A 15,220-nucleotide genomic window follows, 5' to 3' on the forward strand; every position below is an offset into this window, starting at 1 on the left:
AACATACAAAGACAGGAAATACAGTATGTCAGCAGGGCAGAATCAGGTGAGTGTCTTCAGTGGAGTCCTCACAGTAATCCATGTAGCAGTCTAGAATCTACTGTATGACATCTGTTTCCCTTTGGGGACAACTCAGGTTCCAAGGAATGAGACCACAATGATCTCGAGAGTGAGTATGAGTGCCCCTGTGTCTTAGAAGCCTCATCCTCCACAGAAGCCATTATCTCTAGTAGCAATTCTCTGGGCACAGCTTCCAGGGTCCCAGCAAGGGACCTGATCAGTTGTAAGAACTCACTACACTTAGGCAAGTCCAAAGTATCCCACCAGATACTTATAGTTCATTTACAGGCCTGTCAGTTCAGATGCAGTTTATCAATTAGATGTTATTTTTACTATAAGTAATGTTGCCTGGAAACACGGTTGACATGCCACCTTTACCAAGTTTCCAGAGTAACAGAGTAGAAAGTTAATTTAATTTGTCCACAGAGAAGGAGAACAGAGTTTTTAACCCTTTATTTACATCATGCTAGACAAATCTCAGACCCATGACATCATCCTAGCGGGTGGCTCTATCTGCATCTCCAAGCTTAGAAACTTAGAAATTCCTACAGGATTTTTTCAACAGGAAGAAACTGAAAAAAAGCATTAATCCTGATAAGGATGTTACTTGTGTTTGCAGGTATGTTGGCAGCCATCTTGTCCCTTGTCCAGAGATAAATTTGAAAATATTCAGGATTTACTGCTCTTTGACATCACTCCTTTTCTTTTGGTATTGAAACCACTGGTGGAGTCACAGCTATTCTGATCAAGTGCAATAGCACAACAGTTCATACAAAGCAGACTTAGACCGTCACCATCTACTCTACAATCAGCTTGGTGTGCTCATTGGGGTTTATGAAACTGAGTGAGCAATGATAAAGGATAACAACTTGCCAAATTTGAACTCACAGGCATCCCTCCTGCACCCTTTGGATTTCCACAAATTGAAGTAACTTTTGATATTTATGCCAATAGCATCTCAAATGTATTTGCTACAGATAAGAAATCAAGAAAAGAGAAGAAGATTAAAAAACTAATGTCGTAGTGTTTGAGCATGGAAAACACTGAGTATATGGTCCAAGAGGCTTAAAGGTACACAGCTGGAGATGACAAGCAGAGGGGCAAAATAGCCCCTAAGAACTTGCATCAATCCTATGTTTTCAACAATAAGGCCACAGTGGAAGATGAGACATGTTGAAGAGAATCAAAGATGAAGTCAAACAGAAGATTCTTAAGAAATGCAATAGAATCATTGAATGGCTGGCCAAGAATCAGATTACTAAGAAGGAACAATTTAACTTCAGCAGAAAGAGCTGGAGACAGTCTGAAACCCCAGCATTATCACAGTGTACCAGAGAGCAGGTACGATGCTAGGTGCTTTACTGGGGGCTCCCTGGGAGTGATGGCTTGCCTCTCTATAGGTGCCTCTTCTGGAACCATGACTGCAGAAATAGGCCAAGCTGACCAAAACACAAGATAGCACATTCCACAGAATCATGAAGTTTGAAGGACCCTAATTTGTAGGAAGTCAGTTCAGTAATAGTTTTAAAAAATCATATTTGAGCTGCTATTGAATATATTACTAGACATTTGAATACTTGAATATAGACAGGGAAAGAGGATATTACAGGTTCACTTTATCCGTATGATAAATAAGTGGAAAGTGCTATTCGTGTCAGAGAACAAAGCTATTTTTAAATTGGCATTATTTGAAAAAAAAAAAAAAAAAGCCCAGAGCACTTAGTGTAAGACTGCCCCTCCCCAGTTCCAAACACCTACCCCTTCCTATTTCCCATCACTCACAGCACTGCTGTCTTGAGACCACCAGGATTAGTCTCATTATGCTCTTTATCCCTGTTTATCAACAAAAGAAGTCCCAGATTCCCATGTCACCACTTGTCTAGTGCATTCTAGACCCATAAGGCTCTGCATAGTCCCTATTTTGTCTTGTTCTCTCATGCCATCCCCCACCACCCCAGCTCCTGACACCTTTCTACTGTGCCCCTGGAGCTCTCTTTTTCAATAGCATCATCACATACAGCTTCAATCTTCTCTCTGAATGGACCCTTTACCTCTTTACTCTAACTAGAACCTGAATGTTCCATAAGGGCCCTATTTCTTCTGTAGGCCTCTTAAGTGGTAGATGTTTTCCCCACATCACTCATCCAGTGGACTTGGAGATGGAGTCTGTGTCCTTCTTGATACTCACTATCACTTCCACACTCTTTGCCCTCTGTCCTGTCTAAACCCCTCTCTCTCAACTTTGAATTTCATGTAACGAGACTCTACCACCCTCCACCCTTTCTTGTTGCAGTCACCTACCAACTTAGATCACTCCCTCTCATTGCCTAAGGATTTTAGCTTGATTCACTCTTATTAACACTACTCTATCCTAATTATTAATGATTTCAAAATCCACACAGATGTTCATTCTAACAGTGAGGCCTGTCGGTTCCTTGAATTCTTCTCCTCCAGTGATTTTTCTTTTACCCTAACTCAGTCACTCATTCTGAGGGACACACCCTATACCTTATCAATATTAACAACTCAAGCACTACAAAATCCTGCTGTTTAAGTATTTCTATCTCTGAGCATAATCTCCTATCTTTCCACTCACACCCCCTAGTACCTCAATCTCAACAATCCTTCAATCTTAGGACCTACCATCCATTGATCACACTACCCTTTCACTGTCCTTCAGCTTCCCCCTCCTCTCACTATGTCCTTCCTTAATTAGCTGAAATTTGATGATCAATTACTTAACCACTCCCTTGAATACATCTTTAATACACTTGCCCTCTCTCACTTCACATTATTTGCTTGGCTTCCCCTATCCTAGTTAAATCCAACTCTTTCTCTACACTCATATAACTGAATGTAGCTGGAGAAAGAAACACACAGCCATTGAGTATTGTTTTACGTCAGGTCTCCTAGAAGCAGATCCTGAGGGAAAGATCTGTGTGCCAGTGACTTATTAAGGAAACGCTGGGAAACCAATAAGGAATTGGAAGAAGCAGGTCAGGAAAAGGCAGAAATTCAAGCAAGGGTATGATCTGAGACAAAGTTCCTTAGGGGGTAGTTTCAGCCTGATTTCACAGTGGGGAAGGGACTCTGAAGTGTAAGTTATACCTGAGAGTTGTCTTATCTCCAAAGCAAGAATGATGAGGATTTCATACTCCTGAACCCAACAGTCATTGGTTGAGGGCCATCTTGGGCACTACAACATTCAGGGCAAAGGAAGTTCCAGTAGCCCAAGGGTGGTCCAAAAAAGACCCATACGTGCTGGCTATTGGAAGCAAAAGCCACCAAACCAGGGTATGCATAGAAACAGTAAAAAAGGATCAAAGAGAATCTGAGGAAAGTATCAATAATATCTACTAAAATAACTGATGCAGGGTCGGTGAGCCAAGGAGTCGAAAGAAAGATTTCTCAGACTCTCAAGGTCTGGTAGTGATGAGGACCAAGGCTGAACCAGGGAGAGAAGGCGAAGGCGTCCTGGCCTACATACCAATCCATATCATCCTCCGGGAAGTAGAGGATGTCCTGATCTGATTCAACCTGACTCGTATTCAAAGTTATAGGACAACCTGATAACCAGACCCCACCTGCACTAGGACCATTTTAACAACATTTTTACATAATCCTTCCTTTGTCTTATAAAGAAATAACTCACATACCTATGCCTTATAAGTTTAACCCTAACCCTCAACCCATTGCAGCTCTTCACTGCCCATGGGTCCTGTCTCCATGCTGCAGCTCTTTGCTGCCCATGGGTCCTGTCCCCATGCAACTCCATGCTATTCTCTGAATAAAGGAGCACTACTGCCAGACCTTGAGAGTCCAAGAAATCTTTCTTTTGACTCCTCAGCTCACCGAGCCTGCATCATTTCTTCTGGTGGCCCATATGGGGATCTTGCTTCATCGGCTTGTGAACTTAAGTTCTGGTAAGCGCCCTTTTCTTCCTTGTGCCTTTCTTTTTTTCAAGGATGGATCTAAATTCACTTCTCCATAGGGAACTTTCTTGGACAGCTGTATGAATCCACATTTCCTGCCCATGGCTACTCTATGAGGCAAACCATGGCATTCAGCCTGAAGAGAATCAGTACCTTAAGCCTGAGGGTGATGAAGAATGAATTAACTCATTCCTTCCTGTCTCTAACATATAAATTTTACATGGGCATGAGTCAACCACTTAAGTCATTAGGACAGTCACCAATCTCCAAGACTCCTATGGCAGGTTTCTTTTCCTAAGGCTGCATTGTTATCCCTCCCTATGGCTCCTGACCACACTCTGAACTGTGGGAAAGTCCCAATCAGGACTCTGGTTCAAGGAAAGTACCAAACGCTAACTTTTGGTTGAGTATGGGAACCCCTTCTTGGGAGAATAGCTCCAGGACGCAATGGGGTAGAATGTCCCCAAGACTGGCGGAAAATTCTTCACTGTTTTTCTCTATTCTTCTATCTCTGGGACCATTCACTAGGCACCTATTACTGCTGGGCATAATAGAGAAGGTATACAAGGGATGCAATGCAGGGGCATGCCCCATCACCCCTTGCTATATAAACCCCAGAGGAGGAACTATGGGTAGGACACTGTTGTAGGTTCAGGGGGGATTTTCAAGGTAATAGACCCTTTTAGTTTGTCTCTCTTAAAGTTACAGTGGCCATTTTGGTCTCCTTTTGAGCCTTGCAACTGAGAAACAGAGAAATCTTCAAAGAGTCAAAGGCTCCACCCTTGGGAGTCCCCACTCTGGTTTCTGGGCCTGATCACCCTGGCGACCCCACATGTGGCACCCTCTCTTGGTGGTTGACTCATTGAGTATTTTAGGCACCTACTGAGTCAGTTATGAGGATAGGAGACCTATGATTTATTCTGTGAACTGTCCTGCTGGGGTTGTGTACCCCAGCACAGGAATCGTTGTGTAACCCTTATCTTGATACCCCTCAGGAAGAGGCCATGAGGGTGAGGCCTGATCTCTTCTCCTTTGTCTGTCTCATTCATCACCTCCTCTATTGTCACCAAGTCGAGGTTAAGTTCAGGCTGGACCTGAGCAGAACCTGGACCTTCTGTAAAATTGAAAACTTGAAAACCTTTCGCCAGAGACTTAACTCCCAACCCTGGCACTGGGAGCCCCAGACCCCTGCCCACTCCAGGCCTTTGCCGCCTGCTTCCCTGGCTTGCTTTGTGCTGGCTCAGGGACTAAGTGCCCCGGCTGAGCAGGACTTGACTAAATCTTATAACTATATTGACAGCCGCAGTCAGGCTCTGCACTGTTCTCTAGCCCACCGTCAGTTGGATACTGGCTTTACTGCCATGGGGAGTGCCCCAAGCATCCCAGAGACTCACCTCTTGAGTGCATTTTAATTAACTGGAAACACTTTCAATTGGATGGGGTATGCCCCAGAAACTCCACCTTTGAGAAAACCTGAGGAGTTTCTCTGTGCCTTTGTGATGCAGTTGGACAGGCAGATCAACCTATAATGTCATTTGAGTTACAACCCAGTTTCTGAGAAACCAAGAGCAACTGTCCTTGGAAAATACTTGTAAGTCTGGAAAAGCAGCTCTAGAGGTGGTTCAGGTTCCACCCCTTTCCATGATCTCAAAGAGCTTGCAAATCCTTTGGGGACTATCTAGCCCATCACTAATTCCTAAGACCGAGGGGAAAAAAAGGAAAAAATGGCCATAAGCCCTTGCCAAAAAATCTAGCATCATTTGTGTCTTCTCCACAAATATTGGTAAAAAAGCTTAAAACAAAATTTGGATTCATAACTAAGGAGCTTTATATTACTGTACCTGATTCATGGCAGTAATTTAAAAAAAATAGCTGTAGAGATTCTGTATGTGTGTCTATGTACATTATATGTGTGTGGTATTGTACCTCCAACGGTATGAGCAAAACTAAGAGCTCTAATTGCCTTAAAGTAATCCCTTACATTAATTCTAAATGTAGCAGAAATTAACCCAATGTCTTTCAAGTTAATGTGATGTGAATTAACCTTTGGTAATGAAAGCTTAAGTTTGTTCATTTGATTGAAATAGTCTTGTCCTCAGAGTTGTCAGTATTTGGATATGATGCAGGCACGCAGCCTGAGTTTACTAGTCAAATAAGCTCATGTTTTTTGTTAGAAATTCATCAGCAAAATAGCTTTAAATGATGGCTAATTTTGTCTAATGTCTCATGAAGTTTTCGTGGGTAATATGAACATAATTGTTGGAAACAAACGATTTAGATAGATGAAAACGGATAAGAGTTTGTGGGCACAATAACTGTTTTATGGTCTGAACTTTTGGCTTGCTCTAAGTCTACCTAAAAGACAGAAAATCTGTGTTTTGCTAAAATAATTTCCTATATTCAGAAAGAAAGAGGTCTCTCTGAAGATTTTTTGACTGTTTTAATTGCTCTTGACTGTTTCTGATGCCACTTTGAATATATACTTGAGCAGTGTTTTGCAGTGAGTGTCATTTCCTATTTGAAAAAAGTGCTTTAAAATCTTTTGATTTTTTTTTTTTAAGATTTTATTTTTTCCTTTTTCTCCCCAAAGCCCCCTGGTACATAGTTGTATATTCTTCGTTGTGGGTCCTTCTAGTTGTGGCATGTGGGACGCTGCCTCATCGTGGTTTGATGAGCTGTGCCATGTCCGTGCCCAGGATTCGAACCAACGAAACACTGGGCCACCTGCAGCGGAGCGCGCGAACCCAACCACTTGGCCATGGGGCCAGCCCCAAATCTGTTGATATTTTTGACACAAGCTTCTCCCTTGAAAAAAAAATTCAAATCCTGAATAAAGGCTTTCTTTTGACCTAGAAGAAGGAAGAGGATTTCTATCAGGATTTTCAGAAAGCCCCTGAGACTTCTCAAAGAAATTTGCTCTCTCTTCCTATAAGGAGGAAAATACTAAACTAATTAGGCTTATTTTGTCTATTAAACTACATGGGAAGCATTGCTAAATAAGTGATGATAAACTTTCCTAGGTGGTATTATATGGGTGGATGCTATTGACATAAATGTTTTAAAATTACGTAACTGCTAAAATTCTGATTGTCAGCCATAATTCCAGTTATTATCTTGGATTGTTGTACGTCACAGAAGTAGCCAACTTTCTTTGTCAATTGCTCTTTTGAGTCTTTTGTCATTTGCAGATAGTTGCTGTTTTACTCTGATGCTGTTTGATTTTGCAAATATGTTTCATCTTCAGAAAACTTCATGGAAACAATTCTGACACAGGATTCTAAACTACAGGTTTCTGATAAACTTTCAAATTGTAAAACTGAACTGGATAAGAAATTACAGAATTCTAATGGAGAAACTGATGACCTCATAAAACTGCTAACAGAAGATTAAGATCAAGAAATCGATTATACAGGACTGTATGAACTGATGAGGATTATAATTTTTATAACTTTTGTTTGAAATATTGTTGAGTTTTTGATGTTTTGTTTTGTTTTCTCAGATTTAAGGAAAGCTTTTTCTCTTATGCCAACTATGACTTATAGCAATTTGGTGAAATTACACCTTTGTGAGCAGAACTGAAACATTTATGCTTTTTCCCTACCTGATCCCTCCAGAATATGGCAACTCTTTGTGAGTGAGTATGGTTATTTTGTGGTAATATAGTTATTTGCATATGTTCAATAAGAATCTGTTCTCCTTATAACAGGACACATTTGGAAACATTGTTTATATTACCAAGGCTTTGACTGGAACATCATATTTGAGAGAAACATAGAGGCTCAGATATGACAATACCTCCTTTGAGGAATAAGGTTGACTTTCTGGAATAAAGCCTTTTGGAAATATTTGCCTGGTACCTTGTTTACAGAGATTCCAGCAATCTTACATGGTAAGTAAGGAAGCTCACTTATCTGGCAGGTGCAAGGAACCTCAAAATATTTGGGGGGACCTCAAGAAGAGAGGAGTCCACCCAAATCTGTAGGTACTGAAGGCAAAGTCTGATGGCAAGTTCTTGGCTGGGCTTTTCTGGCCTCAAGAGGTTTTCAAAGTTCAATCTGAGATTCCTCATAAAAAATTCCAGCAAAACAGATTTAAGAGAGCCTATACAATCAATTGCTATTCTTGCTGCACTTATATAAATAATTGGACCAAGTTTTATTGAAGCTAAACTTATTTTGCAAACCAGTTAATCTTAATTTGACTATCTTTTGTAAAAATGAGGGTGATTTTAGAGAGAAAAATTGTTTCAGTAGAAGCTATAGTACACATTCATGGATATTAGATTCTAGCTCTTCTCTTCTACAAGACTCATCTATTACTAATCATAATGTCTCCTTGTGGCCATCCATCTCTGATACCTGGGAGGTCCTCGGCTACAATTAAACCTTTTCCTTCAACTCTACTGCCCAAATACTAACTAAATTTGCCTTGTCACAGGTGGATCATAAACAATAGTTCCAAAGGTAAAGTCACCAACCCATCAATACACAGGATGGACTATATCAAATTTGGGACAAATATATTTGGCTCACTCCTACTAGTGGTCAACTCAGGCAAAAGGCCACCCTATGTTGGGAACAAACCAATCAAACTTGTGATACGTGGTCTAATAGCACCTGACCTATGGGACAAATTCCCCATTATAAGTATTCTCATATCATAGCCTTAAGAAATACTGATTTGGGACTGACTGGGATAGACGGCCCAGCATACATTGGTTAGCCCCTAACAGCACTCAATGGTTATGTGGCTGCAACTTACAGCCTTCGCTGCCACCTGGAAGGATTGGATGATGCACCCTAGGCTTCATCTGGATGCAAGGTAGAACTACATTTACTATATCTCTTCCTGCTAACCTACCCATCCTCTAACAATGCTGGACCCGTTCTGTCTTCCACTGGTATGATCACCTTGCCTTAATTTTCCTTCCCCAATTAGGAACCAAAAATTTTATCTGGCACATGGAAGCCCCAGACAAGTTTCCTGATATGAGTTACCAAATTAAATCCATGTCTGACCCTACTCTATTCCTAAATGATTGGTTGGACTCCTGGTCAGGTCCAGGTCTCTGGACTACTATCAAAGCTTTATTCATTGGGTTAATCATATTGCTTGTATTGCTTATTATAATTTGTTGTCTATTTTGTTGTTTGTCTTCCACATGTCAGCAAAGTTTCACCTCCTGGACCACTTCTCATCAAATGATTCTCTCATATCCAGAGGATCTGTATACCTTGTCATCCTCTGGGCAGTATAGGATGTCCTGACCTGATTTGTATCCAAAGTTATAGGACTACCCGATAACCAGACCCCACCTGCACTGGGACCATTTTAATGACTTTTTAATATAACCTTTCCTTTGTCTTGTAGAGAAATAACTCACATACCTATGCCTTATAAGTTTAGCCCTAACCCTCAACCCGTTGCAGCTCTTTGCTGCCCATGGGTCCTGTCCCATGCAACTCCATGCTATTCTCTGAATAAAGGAGCACTACTACCAGACCTTGAGAGTCCAAGAAATGTTTCTTTTGACTCCTCAGCTCGCCGAGCCTGCATCAGTAGTAGTGCTCTTTTATTCAGAGAATAGCATGGGGATGGGACCCATGGGCAGTGAAGTGCTGCAGCATGAGGACAGGACCCATGGCCGTGAAGAGCTGCAACGTGTTGAGGGGAGGGCTAAATTTATAAGGCATAAGTATGTGAACTATTTCTTACTAGACAAAGGAAAGATCATGTAAAAAAATCGTTAAAATGATATCAGGGGAGGTGGGGTCTTGTTATCATGTGGTCATATTAACTTTAGATACGAATCAGGTCAGGACATCCTATACTTCCCAGAGGATAATATAGATCGGTATGTAGGCCAGGACACCTTGGGCTTCTTTCCCTGGGGCAGCCTTGATCCACATCATAACTATTCTTGTTTCAAATTCATGACCATGAACCTCAAAGTGAATCCTGCCTGGCAATCATAATATATTTCCTTAGCCTGTTTATTCTCCCATGCTCTTAGATGACTGTTTCACAATTTCTCCTCTCTTCAAATCTCCAACACCTTTTCCTCCATCTTCACACTCAGCTGATTACCTAGCTTCTGATTTCACTGAAAAAATAAGAGCAATCAGATGAGAACTTCCACAAGCTTACACTACCATATCTACTGCCTGCAAGCATTTGTACCCAGATACTGTGTCTTCCTGCAGAGTCTAGAAGAATCTTCACATCCCTGTCTAAGGACAAGCCCTTCTGTAGTGAACTAGATCCCAGCCTACTCGAGGACTTCATTCCAGCCCTCTCTCCTGCACAAATTTTTCTCTGTCTTCTGGATCACTGCCATTAGCATACAAACATGCTGCTATTTTATTTTTCAAAGACTTCTCTTGACCTCACCTCCCCCTCTACTTAAAACATTTATATTCCCCTTTGTTGAAAAACTCCAGAGTTGTTTATACTCCCTGCTCCAGTTCTTCTCCTATCTTCTCTTAAATCCATTTCAATCAAGCTTCATTCCTATCTTTTCACTGAAACTACTTTTTCAAGGTCACTAATATTGCTATGGTATCAAGCCATGGTTTTCCCCTACCTCTCTGGCCACCCCTCAGACTTCTTTGCAGGTTTCTCCTTAATTCTTCAACTTCTTACTATTGGGGTGCCTCAGACTAAGTTTGTAGACCTCCTCTTTCTTTATATAGACTCATTTTCTAGGTAAGTTCTATGATCTCATGGCTTTAAATACCTTCCTATGTCAAGGACTTCCAAATGTATATGTCTAGTCCAGACCTCTGCCCTGAACTCCAGACTCAGATAGCCAACTGCTTACCATGTACATCCACTTGGATGTCTAAAAGGCATCTTGAAACTTAAGTCCCAAAACTAGAGTTCCTGATATTTCCTCTACAGATCTGCTTCTCTACAGACATCTCTATTTCATTTCATGGTAACTCCATACTCCAGTTACCAAGACAAAAATGGAATACTATTTTTCTCTTCTCTTCTTTTTCTTTCACACCCCACATGTGATCAGTCAGTAAATTCTTCAAAAATAAACCCATAATATGACCACTTTGCACCTATTCTACACTACCATCCTGGTCCATGCCACTAATACCTCTCCACTGGATTACTGTAATATACTCCAAACTGGTCTCCTTGTCTCTGCTCCCTTCAATCAAACACAACAGGCAAAGAGATTGTTAAAAAAAGACAATCACGTCCCTCCTTCCCCCAAACCCCTAATCTCTCCCCATCTCAACTCAAAGTAAAGGCCAAGGTCCTTCTTATGGCCAAGAGGGCCCCCCTGTTGCCCTTGCTTATTCTATTCCAGGCACACTGGCTTGTATTCCCTCAACACACTGGGCATACTCCACCTTCAGAGCATTTGCACTTGCTGTTTCCTCTGCCTGGAACACTCTGCCCCCAGATAGTAACATGGCTCACATCCTCATCTCCTTCTAGTCTTTGCTGAATGCCAACGTCTCAAGGAGGCCTTCCTGCTCCCTCCCCCAAAACATTTCCTATTCTCCTTTATTTCTCTCCATAACACATATCACCTTCTCCTAAACTGTAATATTTAGAAGGTGATTTTATTTATTTTCTGTCTTCTCCAAATAGAATGGAAGTTCCAAGAAGGCAAGACTTTTTGTTCGTCATATCCCCAGTGTTTGGAACAGTGCCAGGCACATATTAGGCACTTAGCAGCAAATCATAGGTTTTGTCGTATCAAACTATATAATGCTTTCATTATTGTTTAATTCTAAATATTTTGTATTTCCAAGATGATTTAATTTTTGCAAATTCTAAAAATAAATTCTGCATAGATAAAAATGAATATTTAAAAAATTTGTAAAGCATAAAGAATAATGCACTAAACACCAATGTTCTCACTACCCAGAGAAATGATCATATCTCTGAAGCCCTCTGTGTGCGCCTCCCCTCAGAGTAACTACTGTCCTGATTTTTAAATTTATCATTCCCTTGAAGTTTATCTCCATAACAATATATTGCTTATTTGTCCATTTTTTGATTCTGTGTTGTCCTGTACTGCTGCAGCTGAGTCATTTTCACTGCCGTATGGTATTCCATCATATGAATATACTACAATTTATTTATCCATTCTACTATTGATGAACATTGTGTTATTTCCTCTATTTTTGCTATTCCAAACAGTGCAATGAACACTTTTATAGATTATCCCTTGATACCCTAGTACATGAATTTCTCAAGAGTATACACCTAGGAATAGAATTGCTGTGTCATGGGGTATGTATATCTTCCAATCTCCATCTTTACATGATCATGCCAAATTGTTTTCTAAGGTAGTTATACCAATTACTAATTCACACCCATACCAATAGTGGATATGAGTCCCTATTGCCCTATATCCTGACCAATGCTTGATATCGTCAGATTTTTTTTAAAAAGTCAATATGGTGGTGTGAAATGGTATCCTGTCATTTTAATTTGCATTTCCCCAATTAATACCATGTAATGAGGTTGAGCATCTTCAAGTCTTTTGCCCATTTTTCTCTTGGGCTATTGTACTTCTTTGTATATTCTGGATATTAATCTTTTATCCATTATATACATCGCAAATATTTTCTTTTGTAGTTTCACTTTCTTTACGGAATCTTTCAGTGAAAATTTATCAATCATTTCATTTATGGTTTGTGCTTGTCTTTTTAAAGATTTTCTTCTCTACTCCAAAGTCATAAACATCATTTCCTACATGTCTTCCAAAGGTTTATAGTTTTGCGTTTAACATTCAAGTCTGTAATTCACCTGGAAATGCATGAGGTAGAGTAAGGAAAGGGTCTAATTTCAATTTTTTCATACAGATAACAATTATCCCTGTATAACTTATTGAAAAGTCCTTCTTCCCCTCCCCGCCCCCCAACCACTGATTCTCAGTGCCAGCACTGTTACATATTAAAGTTCTATAATACGCGGGTCTTTCTGTGGGCTCTCTCTTGTATTTGTCTGTCTGTCTCTGTGCTAATATCACGCCATATTAATTCTAATTTCCTACTTTGGTTCTTCTTTAAGAGTGTTTCTGCTGTTCTTAGCCCTTTGCTCTTGCACATAAAATTTAGGAGTAATTTTTCAAATTAGAGAAAAAATTAAGATTTTGATTGCCATTGCAGCGAATCTATAGATAAGTCAGGGAAAAAAAGAAATTTACAACATTGAATTTTCCTATTTATGAATATGGCGTCTCTCAATTTATTCAATTCTTTTTAAAGTCCTAACAGTTTTATAATTTTCTTTACAAAGGTCTTGCACATATTTTATTAGATTAATGTTTAGGCAATTTATATTTCTGATGTTCTTATTAACTATATCTTTCTGAAAATTACATTTTAACTGGTGCTAAAGTACAGAAATGCAATTGATTTTTGCATACTGAACTTTGATAAACTCTATTATTATCTGTAGATCATTGGCTCTTTAATCCATGAATCAGTTAGTTTCTAAACATGTATTTGCTAGCTGCCTTTCTTCTGTTGATTTCTAAACTTTCCACATTTATATTCTGAAAAAAATTTTTTTCTAATGATTGACACTTTAGAATTCTTGAAACTTCCTTTGTGGTCTATTATGTCTTCAATTTTCATAAACTTTTTCATATGTCCTGGAAATAAATGTGTATTCTCTGTGGGATAGTTCCATACATATATATACTATTTATGCCACAACTAATTCCATTTATCAAGCACAATCCTGGTTTATTTAACATTCTACTTAATTCAGAATTAAGTATCTTTCACTTAGATAATTCTCCAACAAACGTAGGAAATAAATATGACTATCTCCATTTTGCAAAGGGAGGACTCAGTGCTCAAACGGCTTAAGTAACTTGTCCCAGATTTCCACAGCAAGTGCAATAGTTGAAATGTGAACTTTGATTGATTGTGGTTTGTTACAACACAAAGCTTCTAGGCTAGAAACCTCAGCTATTTTTTATCTCAATTTCCTTCTCCTTAATCCTCCAACATCTATTGGGACACAGGCCTTTTAATTCTACACCCCCAAATTCTCTATGATCCATCTCCTTTACCACTATTTTTATTTTCACCGAAATCAGTAGTCAAGGAATATAAATTATCAGGATTACTCAGAACCGGCACTTATTTACTACAGATTAGGAAACTAGCTCTCAGAGAGTTTACATAACGTATTTAAATTCCTATTAAGTGGCAAATCTGATCTTCTGGAAGCCAGGACTGTTTCTACAGCTCTGTGTTTATCAAAATACTATTCTTATCATAAAGTTTATTTTTCAATTTATTTTCTATTATAAAGTATCAGATTAGAGCCAAATTCACGATAGGGTACAGTTCTCAGGATCGTCATCCAGTTCCATTCCCTCACTTCAAAAAGAACTAAAACCTAAAGTGGTTCTGTGATTTAATAAATGGAAGATCTACAATTAGAATTGATTCCCCAGCTTATGCCATTAATTCGGCCTCAGAGAATACGCCAAATGTAAGGAATAACATCTGCGTCGCAGAAAAAAGTTCTAACGGCTATAGGACAAAAGTTGAGGGAAGGCCTCTTTATGTCCCACAGAGCTTCCAACCTTAATTGCCTCGGTGAATCCTTGAGGTACGTAATCGCATCCTTTAAAAAAGATTCTTTCTCATAGTCGGAATCGTGAATGTTACCGTGCTTCCACTATGGCCCTAGAATTGGCGACCGGGGATGTCAGCTCCCGCCTGCAGAGTGCGCCGTTATTGCAGGAAAAGAAACCCAGACCGGAGAAACTGGGAACCCACCCAGGGACAAAGGAAAAAAAGCACAAGGCTGGGAACCCACCCAGGGACAAAGGAAAAAAAGCACAAGGCACTTATTTGTTTCTGCTGGAAGAGAAGGCTGGCCTCGATACCTGTACTGGGCAACGGTCAACTTGGCCTCGGGCTCGGCCCCGGCCCGGAAGCCGGGCAGGTGCTTGTTTAGGTAGTTCTCCAGGGACCTACAGTCGAACTTGTGCTGAGACAGCACTTCAATCGTCTCGGGCTCCCGCGCAACATCCGTCTCCATCACTGCCGCTGCCCCTCAGGCCGCAGAAACTAGGGCTCTTCAGAGCTCAGACACCTCTGGCCGGGGGACAGCCACTCTCTGTAACGCCCCGGGCTGAGGCTGAGACACGCCCAGGCGGAGGCGGTCCGGGCGGCTCCAGCCAATCACAAGTCCCCAGGCGCAGTTGCTAACCAGCCGAATCCGTATTTGGC

General features: G+C 40.4%; 2 protein-coding genes across 4 annotated transcripts in view; one reads left to right on the forward strand and one right to left on the reverse strand.

The window, feature by feature from the left end:
* The window catches only part of ACKR4 (atypical chemokine receptor 4), a 92,917-nt gene extending 85,078 nt beyond the window's left edge, over positions 1-7,839 (forward strand). Inside the window, exons 2-4 of one of the 2 annotated variants that reach the window (XM_070576057.1) lie at positions 680-1,401; positions 3,908-3,983; positions 7,181-7,839. In XM_070576057.1, the coding sequence (XP_070432158.1) occupies positions 1,231-1,401; positions 3,908-3,983; positions 7,181-7,260 (327 nt within the window). In that variant the 5' untranslated portion in view covers positions 680-1,230 and the 3' untranslated portion in view covers positions 7,261-7,839. The remainder of the gene's footprint in view (positions 1-679; positions 1,402-3,907; positions 3,984-7,180) is intronic. The other variant, XM_070576056.1, reaches the window with a different exon arrangement.
* ACAD11 (acyl-CoA dehydrogenase family member 11) overlaps positions 1-15,174 on the reverse strand; it is an 84,312-nt gene extending 69,138 nt beyond the window's left edge. The window contains exon 1 of one of the 2 annotated variants that reach the window (XM_070576052.1): positions 14,974-15,174. In XM_070576052.1, the coding sequence (XP_070432153.1) occupies positions 14,974-15,029 (56 nt within the window). In that variant the 5' untranslated portion in view covers positions 15,030-15,174. Of the gene's footprint in view, positions 1-14,874 lie in introns of both variants that reach the window. The other variant, XM_008534397.2, reaches the window with a different exon arrangement.
* Positions 15,175-15,220: the final 46 nt, after the last annotated feature.

The sequence above is a fragment of the Equus przewalskii genome, chromosome 15 (genome assembly GCF_037783145.1).
Source record: "Equus przewalskii isolate Varuska chromosome 15, EquPr2, whole genome shotgun sequence".
Lineage (NCBI taxonomy): Eukaryota > Metazoa > Chordata > Mammalia > Perissodactyla > Equidae > Equus > Equus przewalskii.